This window comes from Nilaparvata lugens, chromosome 1 (assembly GCF_014356525.2).
Source record: "Nilaparvata lugens isolate BPH chromosome 1, ASM1435652v1, whole genome shotgun sequence".
Taxonomy (NCBI): Eukaryota; Metazoa; Arthropoda; class Insecta; order Hemiptera; family Delphacidae; genus Nilaparvata; species Nilaparvata lugens.
The window spans coordinates 45,245,393-45,265,932 of NC_052504.1; the positions used below are offsets into that span (position 1 = coordinate 45,245,393).

At 32.6% G+C, this 20,540-nt stretch overlaps 1 protein-coding gene and 1 long non-coding RNA gene across 2 annotated transcripts in view; one reads left to right on the forward strand and one right to left on the reverse strand.

The window, feature by feature from the left end:
- LOC111058960 (zygotic DNA replication licensing factor mcm3) overlaps positions 1 to 20,540 on the forward strand; it is a 43,011-nt gene that overhangs the window by 12,574 nt on the left and 9,897 nt on the right. Inside the window, exons 8-12 of the mRNA XM_039434979.1 lie at positions 558 to 722; positions 2,371 to 2,569; positions 5,179 to 5,327; positions 9,218 to 9,370; positions 17,683 to 17,833. Coding sequence (XP_039290913.1) covers positions 558 to 722; positions 2,371 to 2,569; positions 5,179 to 5,327; positions 9,218 to 9,370; positions 17,683 to 17,833 — 817 coding nt within the window. The remainder of the gene's footprint in view (positions 1 to 557; positions 723 to 2,370; positions 2,570 to 5,178; positions 5,328 to 9,217; positions 9,371 to 17,682; positions 17,834 to 20,540) is intronic.
- On the reverse strand, positions 71 to 19,297 carry LOC120352781. The gene is made up of 3 exons (XR_005572106.1): positions 19,025 to 19,297; positions 16,666 to 16,864; positions 71 to 2,559 (listed from the first exon to the last, which is right to left on the reverse strand). It is a non-coding gene; the product is annotated as an uncharacterized LOC120352781 (long non-coding RNA).

Consider the following 20,540-nt stretch of genomic DNA (forward strand, 5'->3'; position numbering starts at 1 on the left):
GAGTAATCAATTGTAAATTTATATAATCTTTTCTTGAATCTATTTTTGAATTAACTTGGAGAAGATTTTGAAATCAAATTACTTTATTTTCATATACAATAGAATAATTTAGCAGATAAAGAAGAGTTACTCTTTCACTTAACTCAGTTCTATAAGTAAGTATGTACGGTACTATGAAACAATATAATAATAAATACAAGCAATAAAATGCCAATAATGAATAAATATTGTAATGAGCTTGTTTTTCGCAAATTAGGGTTTAGAAGGATCAATTATCATATTGACGTAGCCCAATGTATTCAGAAATTGCACTAGCTTTGGCCGGCCGTTTCTGGCTATGTGCCAGGAACGTTCGGTCCATCTGTACATTCAATTGCAGTCGTTTTCAGAAAGAGGTGATAATGTAGCTACATTTTTAGGTGGTAATGTAACTAGCTACATTTAGACTGTCATACAGTTGGAACTGTCATACAGTTAGAATTGGAACAGTTTTGGGCTTAAGCCTGTGGTACTCTACTGGAAGTTGTGTTATGTTGAATGATTGTGTTGTTTGGCAGGGACATCAACGTGCTGCTGATTGGGGACCCGAGCGTGGCCAAGTCGCAACTGCTGCGTTACGTGTTGTGCACTGCGGTGCGGGCGGTCACCACGACGGGGCGGGGCAGCAGCGGTGTCGGACTCACGGCCGCCGTCACCACCGACCAGGAGACTGGCGAACGCAGGTACGCCAACATAAAAGAACTATTTAATCCATGATTATGGTCTGAAGAAAAGCTATGCTGCACAATAAGGTGTTATCAGAAGATTCATTTTCTACAGGTGCTCTTCTGTAGTTTATTTAGCCTTAGAAAAACAACAATCTATTTGTTTGAGAATGGAAATTGAAAAGCATGAAATGGAAATTCTATATCCTATAGTCAGAGTTCAACTAAGGTCTATTTCTAAATTGAATCTGAAATACAATCAACATACTAATTAGCAAATCAACCTAAGGCTGATCTAAATGAACTACTGAAGAGCACCTGTAAAATATCACTTTTCTATTTAGTTGTTTTTATACATTCAAATCAAGTTTATTATCCATCATAAGACATAATACATTCATTAGAAATTATTACATTCATTTAATCTACCCTTAGCATATGCATAAGCATATACATTCCAACACTCACTTGAAAATGCTCGAATGAATCTTAGTCTACAGTGTAATAGTTTTTATAATTAACATTTTGTGGATAATGACCCAAAGGTTACATTGTCTGGCAACTGTTTTCACCTTATTTTCCCATTTATGGGTTGGATTGTACCTTCAAGATTTCAGGTTGAATCGAAAAGTCAAACAAGTTCAACATGTACTTGAATGAACAAAACTAAAAGAAGGGTCTACATTGGTATAGTGGAAGTTGATTCAAGTGTCTGTTCTAGTAAACTTGACTTCAAGTTTGTTCCAATGCACTTTACAATACAAACTGTGACTTGTTATAAACTAAAATTGATTCAAGTTCCTGTTCTAGTAAACTTGACTTTAAGTTTGTTTCAATGCACTTTACAATAAAAGCTTTGACTCGTTATAATATAAAATGGATTCAATTTTCTGTTCTAGTAAACTTGACTTCAAGTTTGTTCCAATGCACTTTACAATACAAACTGTGCTGTGACTTGTTATAACTAAAATTGATTCAAGTTCCTGTTCTAGTAAACTTGACTTTAAGTTTGTTCCAATGCACTTTACAATAAAAGCTTTGACTTGTTATAATATAAAATGGATTCAATTTTCTGTTCTAGTAAACTTGACTTCAAGTTTGTTCCAATGCACTTTACAATACAAACTGTGCTGTGACTTGTTATAAACTAAAATTGATTCAAGTTCCTGTTCTAGTAAACTTGACTTCAAGTTTGTTCCAATGCACTTTACAATACAAACTGTGCTGTGACTTGTTATAAACTAAAATTGATTCAAGTTCCTGTTCTAGTAAACTTGACTTTAAGTTTGTTCCAATGCACTTTACAATAAAAGCTTTGACTTGTTATAATATAAAATGGATTCAATTTTCTGTTCTAGTAAACTTGACTTCAAGTTTGTTCCAATGCACTTTACAATACAAACTGTGACTTGCTATAAACTAAAATGGATTCAAGTTCCTGTTCTAGTAAATTTTACTTCAAGTTTGTTCCAATGCACTTTACAATACAAACTTTGACTTGTTATAAACTCAAATGGATTCAAGTTTCTGTTCTAGTAAACTTGACTTCAAGTTTGTTCCAATGCACATTACAATACAAAACTTTGTATTGCATTTTACACAAAACTTGAATTCAAGTAAACTCGACCAATGTTAACGCCCCCTAACCATTGGTTTTGGTTTGCAGACTGGAGGCAGGTGCTATGGTGCTGGCCGACAGAGGTGTGGTGTGCATCGACGAGTTCGACAAGATGTCGGACTTGGACAGGACGGCCATCCACGAGGTGATGGAGCAGGGGAGGGTCACCATCGCCAAGGCCGGCATTCAGGCGCGGCTCAACGCCAGGTGCTCTGTGCTGGCTGCTGCCAACCCGGTCTACGGAAAGGTACTATAATAAATTATCAATCAACAAAAGTCCCATTTATATTATACACTACTATTTACAACTCTTCAAGAGACATTTTAAATAGAAAAAATAAAATTAATAGAAAATAATAAATAAATAGTTTATTATTTTATAAGAGTTGAAACTAGTAGTGTTGCAATAAAATAGAAGGTACATTTCATAATTTTTTATTGTTTACAATAATCAGTCGCCCTAAAATGAAGAGTGAATATATTATTAATTTATATTATACAGAGTGTTTACGAACTCCCTGCCAATTCTCTAGGGCATTGTTCATGGGTAAGAATCTAAATATTATTTTAAAACTCTCCGGAAATCTTCAGTTACTCACACAGCGGCTATTTTGCTTTTTTCACTCATTATTTTTCTAAATAATGGTTGAACGTACACAATTGAAACTTTGCACAATCATTTATAGCAACTAGGCAAAGCTACATAAAACAAAATTCATAAAACAAAATGGCGGCATTTATAATTTTAAACTCAGAAACCGTTAGTTTTACAAAAAAATACAAGAATAACTTTTTTAGTAAATTTAATTACCTTTATAATACCTATCGATTGGTACATGATTTTTTAAGATTGGACCAATATGAACTGGGATATGGCAGCTTTAGTGATAGGTGACCACTGGGGGTTAGTTGCAGTGCATGCCAAGGCATGTGGCTAAAGTCTGCCACAACAATGCAACAGTCTCCGTCTGCTTTGCATGTCATTTGCAAGCTATTTTAGATTATTTCAAACAATAATTGATGTTACATAACCCTCTTGTTCTTGGCATGAGTTTAGAATAACTGTTATTTATCTCACTTTAGTAAAGAAAAATTTGGTAAAGATTTGTTAACAATAATATGCTTTTTATTTGTTTATACTCTGATGAAAGTAAGGTTATAATTATTATTATTATGAAAAATTAAAAATCAAAATAAGTTGTAGCAAGAGTAACTAGATAAATCTTGGTTGTAACCTGTGTGTATGTGTGGCTGAGACGATGAAAATCAAGTTGGCAGCAAATGCCTTCTGTATGGATATCTGTGTATCAGAATACTGTGACCAAGGTCTATAAATACAGGTCATGACACTCGTGTTCCTTATGGAGCGGCCATTTTATGGGGTCTTTATGGCGGTACATTTGAAAATCCAATCCAATTCAATTTGCTTGTAACAAAATTATTAATTTTAAAATAGTATTCCAGTTTAGATAATATGTGATTTCAGGTTTCAATTTTTTAATAATGAAATAATAAATGCTTCAATTTTTCATTTATTTATTATAAAAAATTGTTATTATTCTTGTAACGTGAGGATTATGATTCATAAGGCATTGGGACAAGACAGAAATATGCGAGGCCAAGTTCAAAAAGAGTTTGAAGCTCCCGATCAATTAAATCTAAAAATCAACAATTCAGTTCCTAGTTGGAATCTAAATAATCTAATTATTCTGTCGGAACAATTTATTTTACAATTCAAAGCCAAGCAATATCCCTTGAAAAATATAACAAAATTACACATCATGTTGTTCAATCTATAATGATAACAGCAGCTGATAAATTTGAAAATTGGTGAACTAGAACCCCATAAAATGGCGATTTTGCAATGCATCACGGGATTGTGTCATGACCTGTATTTATAGACCTTGACTGTGACAAAGTGGGATGCCAAAAAAGTGTACAAACTTCTGTTGTTGACTTTTTGTTCATTGGAATTATCAAAGAGTTATAAAAGAATCATTGTCTGTAAATTTTCTAACTGTATACCTCTCAAATAGCTAAATAGCTAGAGAGGTTATTTATTATATTATATGTACTTGATAAAATGTAATGTTGTGAAAATTGAAATAAATAAATTGAAATTGAAAAAATTGAAATTTACATTAATACAGAAACTTCAAAACATTCTGAAAGAAAATAAAAATACAGCACCCTGTATAGTCAAAGAACAAATTTATAGTGACTGGAGTATCTTTTATATTTTTCTCAATTTCAAAGTCGTAAAGTTTTCAATAATTTTATGAAGCAATCAATTAGTATTTAATATTTGATTTATATCATTATTCAATAATTTTAATTAATTAATACTAATACTATATAAATAATAAAATTGGATATTAGAAAGCCTTCTATGCTTGACTCTGAGTGGATGCGTTTACGTTTGTCCACTTCGTATAATTAGAGTCTAAAACCACTTTTACAAATAAGCCCAACATATTCCCACGGTTGCAGTGCTCACCCATGCAGTGCTCACACTGCACACGTCCATCCGACATGCATACGAGCATAATGCGATTTGTCGTATCTATTGTATGTATCCACTGGGAGCGCGGCCTTAAAGTATTCTTGACTTTTCTATTTGATAGAAATTTATTTGTCTGCAAAATAATTATAGTATTATCTTGTGTATCCGTCCAAATGAAACATGTTGGATGTTGGTAGTCCTTATCCAGAACAATTTAGATTAAAGCTGTAGGGATCTTATTGAAAACCGTTAGCTAAAAAAATCAATTATTTTTTACATTGAGTATTAGTATCATTTTTCACATTTTAAGAAAATCCAACTTTGTATTCTAATTATTTTGATTTTTTTCACAGTATGACCAATACAAAGCACCCATGGAAAATATTGGCTTGCAAGATTCGTTGTTATCACGTTTCGATCTGCTATTTGTGATGCTTGATCTTGTCGATAAGGACAATGATAAGATTATTTCTGACCATGTGGTGCGAATGCATCGATTCAGGTAATTACACTTTTCTAAAAGTAAAATCACAGCGATCTCTATCAAAGATGGCTGTAGTGAAATCTATATGAATAAAAATCGAGCCTCAAATTTTGATGCATTCAATAACTTTTATGTTTGCACTGAGTTTGATGATTTTCTTAGTTGTGCTTGCTATGTTCAGGAGCAGGTTTATGGCCTATCAAATTTATGATCCGACTTCAGGACTCTTTTCTATGGTCCTTCAAAGTTTACATTGTAATCCTTATGGGAGAAGATTTGTGAGCTGGCCACAAACAGAATTAAAAATCAGCTGTTATAATCATTGCGTCATCCAACAGCCGTCGGTAGATCTGTTTTTACTTTCCTTGCCCTATACCATAGAAGGAAAGTATTGCTTTCCGAAAAAAAAGGTACCCCAATTTCTAAATTTCTATACGTTTCAAGGTCCCCTGAGTCCAAAAAAGTGGTTTTTGGGTATTGGTCTGTGTGTGTGTGTGTGAGTGTATGTGCGTCTGTGTACACGATATCTCATCTCCCAATTAACGTAATAACTTGAAATTTGGAACTTAAGGTCCTTACAATATAAGGATCCGACACGAACAATTTCGATCAAATGCGATTCAAGATGGCGGCTAAAATGACGAAAATGTAGTCAAAAACAGGGTTTTTCGCGATTTTCTCGAAAACGGCTCCAACGATTTTGATTAAATTCATAGGCCTACCTAAAATAGTAGGCTAATTGATAAGCTCTATCAACTGCCACAGGTCCCATATCTGTAAAAATTTCAGGAGCTCCGCCCCATCTATGCAAAGTTTGATTTTAGATTCCCAATAATCAGGCTTCAGATACAATTTAAACAAAAAAAATCGAGTAGAAAAGATTAGCATGAAAATCTCTACAATTAATGTTTAGTAACATTTTCACCTAAAATTGAAAATAAGTTCAAAATTCGAGAAAATGTGATCATCCAATTGCAAACTGTTGGCAACTGTTGATTCTATTAAATGATTCACTATGAAGAGATAGCAGACCTCGTATGTCTCCAGCGTTATTGTCCTGTCACCAGCTGGCTCAGATCTTTGTTTATAAGTAGACTTGAGATGCGCGTGAACACTAGCGTCAGGTGATCAATTCTCATAACGGCAAGGAAAGTTGTGAGAGTGCGCTACACCAGATTTTTCTATTTTCTTTCTACTGATTCACAAAATTTTAATTCTTAATAATGCCGCGGTACGAACGCCGTCCAAACTTGGCTAGTACTGTAGAACCATAGCCACCTCTAATACAAGGTCCCGGTCAACGATATTGCAACGTCGCAGTGTAGGCCTAGAATCTAATACATGATTGGTGAAAAATATCAGCTGGTTTTTTTAAGTCATTTTCACCAATCATGTATTAGATTCTAGGCCTACACTGCGACGTTGCAATATCGTAGGCCAGGGCCTTGTATTAGAGGTGGCTATGGTAGAACTCAAAATGCTGTAAATGTAGAATATGCACGGTAAAATCAGCAGCAAGGAGATATACCATTAAATTTCCCAGCAAGCTGCATTCAACTATATCTAAAAATACAAACTGCTGCACAACTAACTAAGCACATTGGAAGTCCATATTGAGATATAAATGTAAATACTGACTGTTGGATAATTTTCATAAAAATATAGTGCATAACATTAAGCTAAGGTTAAGCACATCTGAGGAAGCGCGGCTTGGTGATACAAGGTGTTGATCTTATGGAGATTTCCTCATCACTCCGTTCCACTCCATGCCCGATTCAGTGTGTGTGAGTTCTTCTTCATTCATACCAATAAGCAACAAGCACCTGGATGCAAACTGCCGCATCGTGCCTCCTCAGGTGTGCATCCAGCTAAAGTTTATCATGAGATGCATTAACTATTTGGTGGTACGAAGTTCGCCGGGCCAGCTAGCCCTTCAATAGTATTCTTGTATTGTTTATTCTTTTCTATTAAAACATGCATATTATAGTATATTTCGCACCTAGGGCCGAAAATGAGATATTTCCGGCTCGAAATCGGTTTTTAAGTCCGAGGCCGTAGGCCGAGGACTAGAAAAGATTGAGAGCCGGAAATACATTTTTGCCCATGGTGCGAACGCTATTTTTCGCCACACCAAAAAAACTTCCCAATATATAAGAAATTAAAAAATAAATAAAATTCAAACAGCCTATTTTGATAGTTTGAATCTTGGTTATGACAACTTTCACTGTCAATTAATTTCAATATTACTAATTAATAATTTACAATAGTGACAATATTTTTATACTATTAATATTTTGAATAATTGTTTGAATTTTTATAGCTCGCGCTTTGCGCCTGGTGCAATATCTCATGGATAGATGGATGAATAGAATTTTCATTACTATTTTGAAATAATGTGATTACAAAATTAATATAATTGCATATTTCACAGTTTTGTCTCAAAATATATCTGAAAAATTGATTGAAATTTAAATTACGGTAACTAATATAAAAAATAGCTAATAAAAGTCGAAATTCATCGACAAAAAAAATGTCACTGACAGAGGTTCGAACCTAGATCATTTTTGTAATTCACTGAGCCTTGATGTATTACGCCTTAACGCTCTCGGCCATTGGGTAGTGTTGATCGTAGAGGCCTGTAAGTCAGGTAACGTATGTAGGCTACTATAATATAGTGTATAGCGGCAAACTTTAAGCCGGTTTTTTCACAACAATATATTGCTCTGAAAATAGTTAAATCATAGAGAAAACATTCGAAGATTCAATCTTGAGTGGGCCTAATGTTTTCTCTATATGGTTTGATATTGAAGAAAAATTATCTAAAAGTTTTAATAATGAATTACGGAAAAATTACTAGCAATTTTTCAGTCAAGGCTGAGTTTCACCAGTAGGCTTACCTTAAACTTTAGATCTCTGCTGTATTTTCCTATTATTATTGTTGATTGTATTGCATTAAGAAGTGGAATTCGATAATAAAAAAGAAACAATTATTACTCTACCCCACTTTTAAATATTGATACAATTATTGTACTTTGATTTCAAATTCGATTCTTCACTTTTAAATACTTGCGATACGTACCTTTCTGACAATGGACATTGCAGCCAACATTATATTGTTGAGGCTATGGAGATATCATCGTATTCTATTGTTTGATATCAAAAACACAATAATAAATATTAAATTATGAAACAGTAAATCATAAAATATATTATAGACATGATACCGCGATTCACGATACATAATTATATAGATTATTACAGTCGTTATGAGATTATCTCTATGATTTTTGTGAGATCGGACACGATCAGCTGTTATTCAAGGTCATTTTACAGCCCTAGGGCCGTAAAGTTTTACCGGCCTGGTCGGAAAACAATCACTTTCGGCCTCCATATGACGCACGTAAACCAGCTCATTACATCCAAGTGTGGCGAAAAATTATTTTCTTCATATGAAAACTGAACGTAGTTGAAATTATTATTGCTTTATTCTGAACATTGTGGAAATATTAACCTTCACAGACAGAAATCCTTCATTACTCTCCCACAACTAACTTATGTATCGATTACTAACTTTTTCAACTCTATGGAACTCCTCTTATCCTAGTGAAACTCTTATGTATAATTTTTTTATAATATGAGAGTTTTGAATTTTAGAAAAAATACTCTTATTTAATAAGTCTCTCTTTACGCTATATCTATTCATCTACTACAAACTCTATGCAATCTAAATTAATTAATGAAACATATATTGTAAATTCTTATTTGAAAAACAAGAATGTAGGGCCAAAGTTCACATCCTCTCTGGATCAAATGTAAAATAAATATTTAATTTTATTCTACTTATTCTTTCTAATCCTCATTCATGTCTTTAAGAAAGAATGTTGAATCAATGAATTTTGTTATTGCAGAAATCCAAGGGAACAAGATGGCGAAGTCCTCCCCATGGGCTCAGATGTTGATGTTCTTAGTACACTTCATGCAGATAAAACTGCAGAAGAACTAGAAACGAGAATTTTTGAAAAGTATGACCCATTGCTCCATGGCGCATCACGGAAAAAGACGTAAGTTTCATTCATCTTATTCTGGGGGATGTCTCATCTGCTTAAATCTATGCAATCATTGACAAAATTTAAAACAAGAAATGCTTAGCTTCATTGCTTTGAATTGTTAATGTATATTCTTAATTTACTAGTCTGAATAGGGTGCTTTGAAAAATAATTAGATCCAACATGTTGCCGTGCTACCAATTTTTCCTTAAACGGTTGGAATAGCATTTAACACCTATCAACCTAAGGATAGTTGTCGGCTCCAATGAAATAGATTCTTGATAAACTGTGAATGGATCTATTGCCTATGAATGAGAAATCCAGTTTTCAGAGCAAATTAACTTATAATCTTCAGATGAATTTACACAAATACACAAAGAAAAAATATATCTTAAGCCTAATTATTTAGAGTAACTACAAACTAAAATACTTATCTAGTTTACAGTTGAAACACAGTGGCTATTGGCTTGACTACACTAATAGCTAATTATGAACAAAACAGAACGTAAAAATTTGTATAAAACTCAATTTAAAACATTAATAAACGAAAATGATTTAGAGCAAAAATCCACAACAACACTTGTAGCCAGCCATTTTTCTAGAGAGGGCTGAACAGGAAAAACCTAAGTTGCAAGTCACGAAGCCAACGCCTCCAACATTACAGACACGTCACCAAAATATTATAACTTACAAGATTAGAATTCACATTCTACATCTGTTCTCAATAAAACTTTATTTTGAAACTGTTATTTTAAATTTTTATACATATTCTATTTAAATAAACTATTTATCTAGTAATTTGTTAACCCTGCCTCGGTGACACCATGGAACAATGCAACAAACATTTACGATAATAAATTCTCCGTCAAAAAGTTTGTCCGTCTATTGATGACTCTGACATTTACTATAAAGTTCCATAGATCTCGAATTGAAGATTCGATTCAAATGTGAGAAAAAATGTAATATTACAAATACCCCCCTCTTGACATAAAAAAAATTTTACTGTTTGAAAATTTAAAAAAAAATTACATTGACCCAAATGGAAATTGTTGAAATTTAAATTTGAGAACAGTAACAATTTTTTCTAGAAAAACATTACATGTCATCCAATAATATTGAAAATTATTATAAAAATTCATCAATAGCGTTTGTTATATGTTTCCAAACAATATCTCAAAATATAGAATATCAATATTACATTTGATTTAGCTTTATAATTTAAAGAAAAATATCTCAACAGAAAGTTTAATATGTAAAGAATAGTTTTTTTGAAATTGCACATAAATTTAATAGATAGAAAAATTTAATTTTTATTGCATAAAAAAATTTTAGTATGTTGAATAAAAAAATTATTATTATTATTTTTTTTTTAAATGAATTGATGAATTGTTACATTTAATTTTCACATAAAATTTCAATAAATCAAAAAATGTTCATTTCTTTCACTATTGACGCGGTTGATTTTATTGATGCACATTTTGGAAAACAGTCCGTTAAGGCACTCAGTATGATTTTCAGTTAAGTGTGACTCCAATGTGATGACGTTAGTGTTGGGCTGATCTGGATGCACATAGTGTTGGGCTGATCTGGAAGCACGTAGTGTTGGGCTGATACTTGTAGTCGACTGATGCATATCAAACTCGATACAGGTGACATCTCAGTTAGCATTGCTTCATGTTTGTAGTAGACGGCTGCATTCCAAATTCAATACAGAGTCACATAAATTTTGTATCATATTTGTAATTATACAATGTACATTTCAGGCTTGAAATGACAATGTAATTCGTTTTTTGGAAAAGAGATAGACGCTGCATACAGGATTAATTTAGGTGAGGATTAATTTAGGTAAGGTTGGTTTTTTTATATTTTCAGCTTTCAAGGTTTAGAGTTCTGCATACAGGAATAATTTAGGAGAGGATTTTTTGAATCAATTCTTTCATGATACTGTGACTGTTCTTCTGAATTCAAAGTTGTGAATGTGAACATGGATGGCAATTACCTCCAGGTAATGCAGTAGTGTTGAAGTTTGAGATACAGAGTCAGCAATAAGCATTGGCATTGCTATTGGCATATGCTTTGGTGTCGGCTTTGGCATCGGCGTTGATATTGGCATTGGCGCAGGCATTGGCATTGGCGCAGGCATTGGCATTAGCATTGGCGCAGATTTTGGCATTGGCGTAGCTATTGGCATTGGCGCAGGCATTGACATCAGCACAGGCATCGGCGTTGATTTTGGTGTTGGCATCAGCATTGGCGCAGGCATTGGCGTAGCTATTGGCATTGGCGCAGGCATTAACATCAGCACAGGCATCGGCGTTGATTTTGGTGTTGGCATCAGCATTGGCACAGATTTTGGCATCAGCATTGGTGCAGATATTGGCTTCGGCGCAGGCATCGGCGTAGATATTGGCGTTGGCATCAGCACAGGCATTGGCGTAGATTTTGGCGTAGTTATTGGTGTTGATATTGGCGTAGTTATTGGTGTAGGCCGCAGCGTAGATTTAGGCGTAGATATTGGCGTAGTTATGTCACACTAGTTCGAAAATCACCCAAATGTTCTTAACACTCTTCATGGCGTTCACTTGTTGCTGATTTCGAGATTCACATGATAACTATTTCAATGTTAATGTCTGTGCTGTACCTGTTATCTTAAAATGCTTATAAACTAAGAAGAAAAACTTGATTAGGCTATCAATACAATCTAATACACATGAAAATTATTTTTAAATATTTATGAAATTGAAATTTGTTAACATCTTATTATACAGTCAGCAATACATAAATTGTGAAATATGGACATATCAATGATAAATTTAAAAAAAAATCATTTTCATCTATTCACTGTTCAAATATCAAAATTTTAATCCATTCTTCAAAATAGAAATAGAATTTCATAACACCCTGTATCATTATCAAAATTGTAAAAAACATCAGATCATCACAACAAAATTTAATTTCAATACATATTTCAATAATTTCAGACAATTGGTCTTCTATTCACAATCATTTCATAATATATCTGCATTTCATTATCATTTAATATAACATTTCATTTATAGCAAGTTCATTTCACATTTATGATTTATCATTCAGGGTTTCAAAATTATTTAGTTTTAATTTTGTGTTCAAAAATGTATAAAAAGCAAATTATTTAATATTATTAATCATCGTTTGTTGGATACTATAGTTTATTTGACTCTTCAATGTTCTAAACACAACTACATTTCATGACAAAACTTTACTATCAATCATTAAACAAGAAACCATTCAAAACATCAATAATATTTTGCTTCAAAGGCAAACAATATTCATAAGTAATCATCATTTTGCATCTATGGCAATCAATATTAGTAATCAACACAAAAAATATTATCTCATTACTGCCTCTCTAAGTCATAACCTCTGTTATTCCTTCTTTAGGCAATAATGGGTTTCCATCTCAAAAAACAATCACATACCAGCAAAATTCTAATCAACAAACCCCACTAAAAATTCTACATACACTCCAGCATCCATTTCAAACGATAATCAATCATATCAAAATTTATAGAACAAACAGTTTTAAAATTTTGAAAAAGATATCAATCACAAAAACTTATTTCAATTAATAATATAACAAAACGTTTTAAATTGAACCATTATTTTTTAAACTAATTTAAAATTTAAAGACTGTATAATAAGTACAAACATTTCAAGATTATAATACAAAGATGATCAAGATGAATAATGGGTAAATAAGTTCCCTAAAAAATACAAAAAAGAGAAAAAGAAAACTGGGTAAATAAATTCCCTAAAACAATACAAAGAAGAGAAAGATTAATAATGGGTAATAAGTTCCCTAAAACAACACACATTTCAAAATAAGTGATACATGATGAAAAAATATATCACAAGCACACAATTCGTTACACTACAATGGATAGATTTTGGAAAAGTTAAGTTTTATCAACAATTTAAAGATTAGGAAAATAAGCTACTATTTCAACTTCTAATATTATTTCAGAAGAATACAAATTTAAATGACTATGGACAAGATTGGTTAAGATATGCATCATAGAAGAATTTTACTGAACATTACACAAAGACAGGAAAGAATCGAAAATTGAAAAGATTAAGGGCCAAGAAAATAGGCTACAGGAAAGAAAAAAGACACAATTATGGACTCTTACCATACACTGTGTAGTGATTATGCTATTCTGAATCCCGGCATAACACAGGATTCCTAATCATTGTGTGTTGGGGAATACCCTTTCATCATGTGATTCACTGTCATCATCTTGTAAATAAGCAACTTGAAACAACCTTTGAATACTAATACATCAATGGTGACTTTGCGTTTTGTTTTCTTCAATAGCATGATTTTATTCATAGGTTCATTTGTTTCAACCAAGCAGTTTTGCCTACAAAAGTTAGTCATGTTCACTTGAGAATGCATAGCATACACCTTTTCAATTCTCAGTTGAAAGTTGAACTCATCAACTTGACTCAAAGCAACATTCATTTTGTTCACATTATTCCTAACCTCCACAGAAACCTGTCTCATGTAATCATTCACTTTGTTCATAGTTTTCCTAACCTTCAATGTAGCATTATTACTTTCATGATAGTTGACTTTCAGTGAAGACAACTCCCTACCTACTTCTTTATTCAATTCTACTATCTCACTAGGGTTGACTTTTTCAACAACAGTAACTAGGCCTACATTGTCAGAAACTTGAATGAGTTGATCTTGTAACTTAACACTACTATCATCCTGCTTCAATTTGTTTTCATCTTCATGATTATCACTCAATTTTTCATGTGCATCTTTCAATAGAAGGTTATACTAACCTGCTCTAGTCTTATGCTAGTACATTCTTGCTTCATCTCATCAAACCTAGCATTTTGATTTTTAAACATTTGGTCTAACTTAGCATTTTGCTTATCAAATTTAGCATTTTGCTCATCAAATCTAGCATCTAGCATATCAAACCTTTGTGTTAAGAATGCTATAAGATTCAGATCATTTTTAATGTTTGCCATTTTGTAATATGCACTGATTCATTAAAACTTGATCTCTCTTGAACCGACTTCCCACTCAGCAACAAACCATTCATAACCTATCAAGATATCTATCCACTAATAATTTCTATAACCAGGGATTTCATGGTGTACCATTTGGGACATATTTATTTTGTAATTCGGTCCCACCAGGGGTACCATTTGCCGTGCTACCAATTTTTCCTTAAACGGTTGGAATAGCATTTAACACCTATCAACCTAAGGATAGTTGTCGGCTCCAATGAAATAGATTCTTGATAAACTGTGAATGGATCTATTGCCTATGAATGAGAAATCCAGTTTTCAGAGCAAATTAACTTATAATCTTCAGATGAATTTACACAAATACACAAAGAAAAATATATCTTAAGCCTAATTATTTAGAGTAACTACGAACTAAAATACTTATCTAGTTTACAGTTGAAACACAGTGGCTATTGGCTTGACTATACTAATAGCTAATTATGAACAAAACAGAACGTAAAAATTTGTATAAAACTCAATTTAAAACATTAATAAACAAAAATGATTTAGAGCAAAAATCCACAACAACACTTGTAGCCAGCCATTTTTCTAGAGAGGGCTGAACAGGAAAAAACCTAAGTTGCAAGTCACGAAGCCAACGCCTCCAACATTACAGACACATCACCAAAATATTATAACTTACAAGATTAGAATTCACATTCTACATCTGTTCTCAATAAAACTTTATTTTGAAACTGTTATTTTAAATTTTTATACATATTCTATTTAAATAAACTATTTATCTAGTAATTTGTTAACCTGCCTCGGTGACACCATGGAACAATGCAACAAACATTTACGATAATAAATTCTCCGTCAAAAAGTTTGTCCATCTATTGATGACTCTGACATTTACTATAAAGTTCCATAGATCTCGAATTGAAGATTCGATTCAAATGTGAGAAAAAATGTAATATTACAAAGTCGATGAAAAAACACCTGTAAACCACAAAATGATAAAGCCAATACCAATCATTATATTATACAGAGTAGGTGAAAAGTCCGAAAACGGCTTAATATCTCATACACAAAGGTTATTTGACGGTGGGTGTGATTGGGGATCCTACTCAAATTGGAAATACTACTTTACTATGACTTCAAAAATCTGGTCCGCCATCTTGGATCCACCATATTAAATGCAAATTTATTTTTTAAAATAGGAAGGTGGTCATGCGATATACATGATTTCGATACAAAATTTCAAGGATAAAGAAAAGCGAAAACCGCATATCGATATCTCGAACCGTTTAGAAGATATTCTCATTATTAATCAATACTATTCAAAGCAGAAAGGAGAGAAAAAAGTCCGAGAATGGCTTCATATGTCATACACAAAGGTAATTTGATGGTAAGTGTGATCGGGGATCCTACTCAAATTGAAAATACTACTTTACTATGTCTTTAAAAATATGGTCCACCATATTGAATCCGCCACATTGAATGCAACTTTATTTTTTTAAATAGGAAGGTGGACATGCGATACGGAATTTCAAGAAAAAATTGATGGCGAAAACAGCATATCGATATCTCAAACTGTTCAGATGATATTCACATTATTAATCAATATCATGCTTATCAGAAATGAAATACATAAGTGGTATTGATTAATAATGTGAATATCTCCTAAACGATTTGAGATATCGATGTGCGGTTTTCACCATTCATTTTTTCTTGAAATTTCGTATCGAAATCATGTATCGCATGACCACCTTCGTATTTAAAAAAATCCAAGATGGCGGACCAGATTTTTGAAGTCATCGTAAAGTAGTAATTCCAATTTGAGTAGGATCCCCATCACACCCACCGTCAAATTACCTTGTATATGAGATATTAGGCCGTTCTCGGACTTTTCACCCATCCTGTATGTAAACCAGTGAACCACCCATAACCCATGCACAAGTTTTGATTTAATGTGGACGTCTTGTTGAAAATAATAAAAACAATCAGAAGATGAAGAATATAAATTTGGAAAAAAGTTGGTTGATGAACTAGTGAGTTTTTTAAACATATAAAGTATGTTCCATTTCATGGTGTTTGAAGATGAACTAGGAATTGTCCGTTTACTATCCAAGATATAAAAGTTCATAAACTGGGAAATCATAATCTAACTATTGAAATCCAAGCATTAAAACATCATTCTTCCACGTCATTCTTGATTCAATCCACGCATCTTAACATACATATAACAAGCCTCAAGCCACATGATAATGTCTTCCTTGAAAAATGTGACTGCTTCTTGTACTTACTGTAGTGGCCACTCGTACCCCAGCCGCTATATTTGGCCTCAACAACCCTGCCTCTCCAACGATTTCAGTCAACAGCGTCATCCTCATTCAGCCCCATCTTTCTCATGTATTTCCGGGCCTGGTCCCACCATCTTGTCTTGGGCCTTCCAGCTGGACTCCTTTCTGTAGGGTTGTTCCTCAGTACGATCGACTGCTTCTTCTACTCATGATAATAATAATTATTATTCACTTTAATATCTCATCAAATGTTTGCCTATTTAGTTATGTTTAATGCTCATTTAATTATTCACTCAAATAATCCAAAATATATGGAATTCATTAAAAAGTTCAAATTAATCTCACAGATTGATTAGACCGTGATGGTGATTAAACCGTTTTATACTTTAGATGAATATTATAATAGAGCTTCTTAACCATATACGTGATTGAGTACGTTTTCGTGTAGGTGTGAGTTGATAGTGGATCTACTCAACTCGAGTTGATGTGTAATTGCTTATCTCAATAATTATTGCTAATTTTATTATGTTTTTAACCTATAAATGTTGACCAATCCTCTGTCCGTTATTTTGGATGTTTCAGGATATGATTAAACCTAAACTACTTTGGATCCATGAGAAATTATCATCAATGCAATACAATATTACAAATCAGAGCAACAGGCCTAGTCCAAAACTGCTCGACTTAAAATTTCATAAATAGTAATTATTATTATGTTGAATGTTTGCAGGGATCGTATATTCAGTATGCAGTTTATGAGAAAGTAATTGCATATCTTATGATGTGTAATTGCTTATCTCAATAATTATTGCTAATTTTATTATGTTTTTAACCTATAAATGTTGACCAATCCTCTGTCCGTTATTTTGGATGTTTCAGGATATGATTACAACTAAACTACTTTGGATCCATGACAAATTATTATCAATACAATAACAAATGATAGCAACAGGCCTAGTCCAAAACTGCTCGACTTAAAATTTCATAAATAATAATTATTATTATGTTGAATGTTTACAGGGATCGTATATTTAGTATGCAGTTTATGAGAAAGTACATAAACATAGCAAAGGTTTTGAAGCCAGTGCTAACAGAAGAAGCATCCGAAGTGATTTCAGAAGAATACTCGCGTCTGCGGTCACTTGATTTATTGGAAACTGATGTAGCCAGAGTAAGTACACCGATTACCCTAAGTTTTAGCTCATAGAACAAGAGTCAAATCGTTTGTTAAATACACAATACGATTTCTTCGTACTTTATCCAAACGTTTTCTCATTCAACAAACATTTAATCATTTTGAGCCTTTCTCACCACACATAATTTCTAATTTTAAACTTGTACTTTTAACTTTACTTGAAATCGGTGATTTTTCAAGAAAGCCATATTCTAATCAAACTATTAACTTCGGCCATTTGTCTGCTCAACCCCATAGCCCTAAAGGGTTCAAATTTTGACAGAAAGCTGGTCAGCCATTATATATATATATATATATATAAAGATCTTTAAAATAAATGAGCATTTGCTCCAGAGTTCAGGAGCATAAGGTAAAGCTCATTCATATATATATATAGAACACGTCATATAAAAAGCTACAATACCCAAACTTAGCTCTCATTTTTTAAAAAAATCTCATTCTGATGAGACAATAAAACGAAAAAATCGTCCAAAATAAAAGATAATGGCCCATATGAATAAAACCAGAGCAAATGCTCATGAGCAAGAGCATGGAGCATAAGGTTTTGCTCATGAGAAAAAGGTAGAAGCAAAAGCATTTGCTCATTTTTATATGAATGAGCTTTACCTTATGCTCCTGAACTCTGGAGCAAATGCTCATTTATTTTAAAGATTTTTCATCAGCTGATACGCTTTTGTAGCCTTACTTTGTTTTTATAGCTCACGGAAGTGCTAAGAGCTTGTTCACATGACAGCGATTTACGCTCGTGTTAGCACATTTCAAGAGACCAGCCCATGGAGAAGAGAAAGCAAGTCACAAAACGGAAAACGGATATGCAAAATCTACCTTTTGTATTTATCCTTTTGTAGGAATAATGGTGATATATATCATCGTTGAATCTAAAAAGAGTTTTATAGTGAGGTGTTTCAGTGATTAAACTGTACTGGACAGTCGGGCCAAAACTTGTGTTGGATAAGACATCGGTTTCCTTTTATATAAATCATGGGTAGCCCTGTATAAATTTATCCTAACATAACTAATTCTAATATGAGAAAGGAAAATATAATGACTTGAAAGCATTTTGGCTAACTGAGAAATATGTATTAGGCAACACTTCAAGCATATTACAGAGCTCGAACATGACAAACAATAAAATCGTATAATACTAATAATAAAGAAACACCATACCAAAAATCCAGAATTATCGTTAATGCATGAAAAATCATACAATGTGCTCGGGAGGTTAGGTTGAAAGACATCTTATAAATTAGGAATTACAGAAAAATTACCAAGAGAAAAACAAGAACTCATAGCATATTTTGCTTTCACTGAGTTTACATCTACTACAAAATTAATATAAGTTTCAAGAAGTTGGCAGAAATAAAACTTTAAAATAAATTTATCAAAGAACATTGCAACGAGCACATTTCAAGAGACCAGCCCATGGAGAAGAGAAAGCAAGTCACAAAACGGAAAACGGATATGCAAAACCATTAGCTTTGCATTGCCAACTGCACCAAATAAAACACATATTTTAGAGTTTAATTAATTTAGGTTAGTTCTAAGTCATTGCTGTATATAATTTTAATATTTGATAATAAATTTATATTTCTCAAATGTATTTTAAAAATTTATTAAACCAAAATGGATCTTATATACCAAATAACTAATGAATGGATATCGAATATCTATGTTTGAAGAAAAGATCGATGTTCGATATTTTGTGTTCGATTAAATCGATCTACAATAACAGCGTCCAATTTGAAATTCTAAAAGTGTCAAAGTATTGTAATATTGTAATATTACAATAGTTCTCAACTATTGGTTGTGATCGTATCTGGTATAGTTTCCTCTTCCTCATACGAATTAGTTGAGCCATTTCACTATGAGCAAAAGGTGATAAGCTGCTCTAGACTAGACTCACCTTTTTTGAAGCATTTGCTTCAAAAGTTGAGCAAATGCTCTAGTTTATTCATACAATTTTGAGTATAAGTTTTTACTTTCGAGCAAATGCTCAAAATATTTTTTTTATGAACATGAGCTAAAGGTTTTGCTCACGTTTATTCATAGAAAATGGAGTAAATGCGCCATATTTTAGAAGTATAAGCAAATGCTCAACTTTATTCATATGACCCAATAAATTTCGACTTCAAATTGAAAATTCTACAATTTGTAATATTTTTTTATAGCAAGTAAAAAGCTTATTAGTAAGAAACTTGTTAGTAGAGGATAGTTAAAAATTGTTGACTTGAATCCTGATGCCTCTAATTTTGATAACTGCTTTTAATTTATGTTCAAAATTACAGCATTGTCATTATGCAACATATCAAAATATCGTCAAGTTATTATTATTACTCGTCCAATTTACCACCCACGGAAGGGTATCTGGATATGTCGATAATGTAGTCAAGTGAAGTCCTATTTAGTTATTTTTGAAAGCAAAATGCATAAAATCTATACATAATAATACTGAGCAACTTAACTCATCTCGTAATGTGATTAAAAATCATCAATTGAGTATGCACAAATGCTTAAGAGTTACTCCCTCATTAATACTCTAAATTTACGTCCTGTGTTTTCTCTTATGTTAGCTGGTTATTTATTGTATAGTCGAATCGCAGCACTCTACTCCTCTCTCGTAAATAGTGGCCCTGTGTGAATCATCTCGCAACTCTTCCCTATGCCTTGTTCCATAATTGTTTCA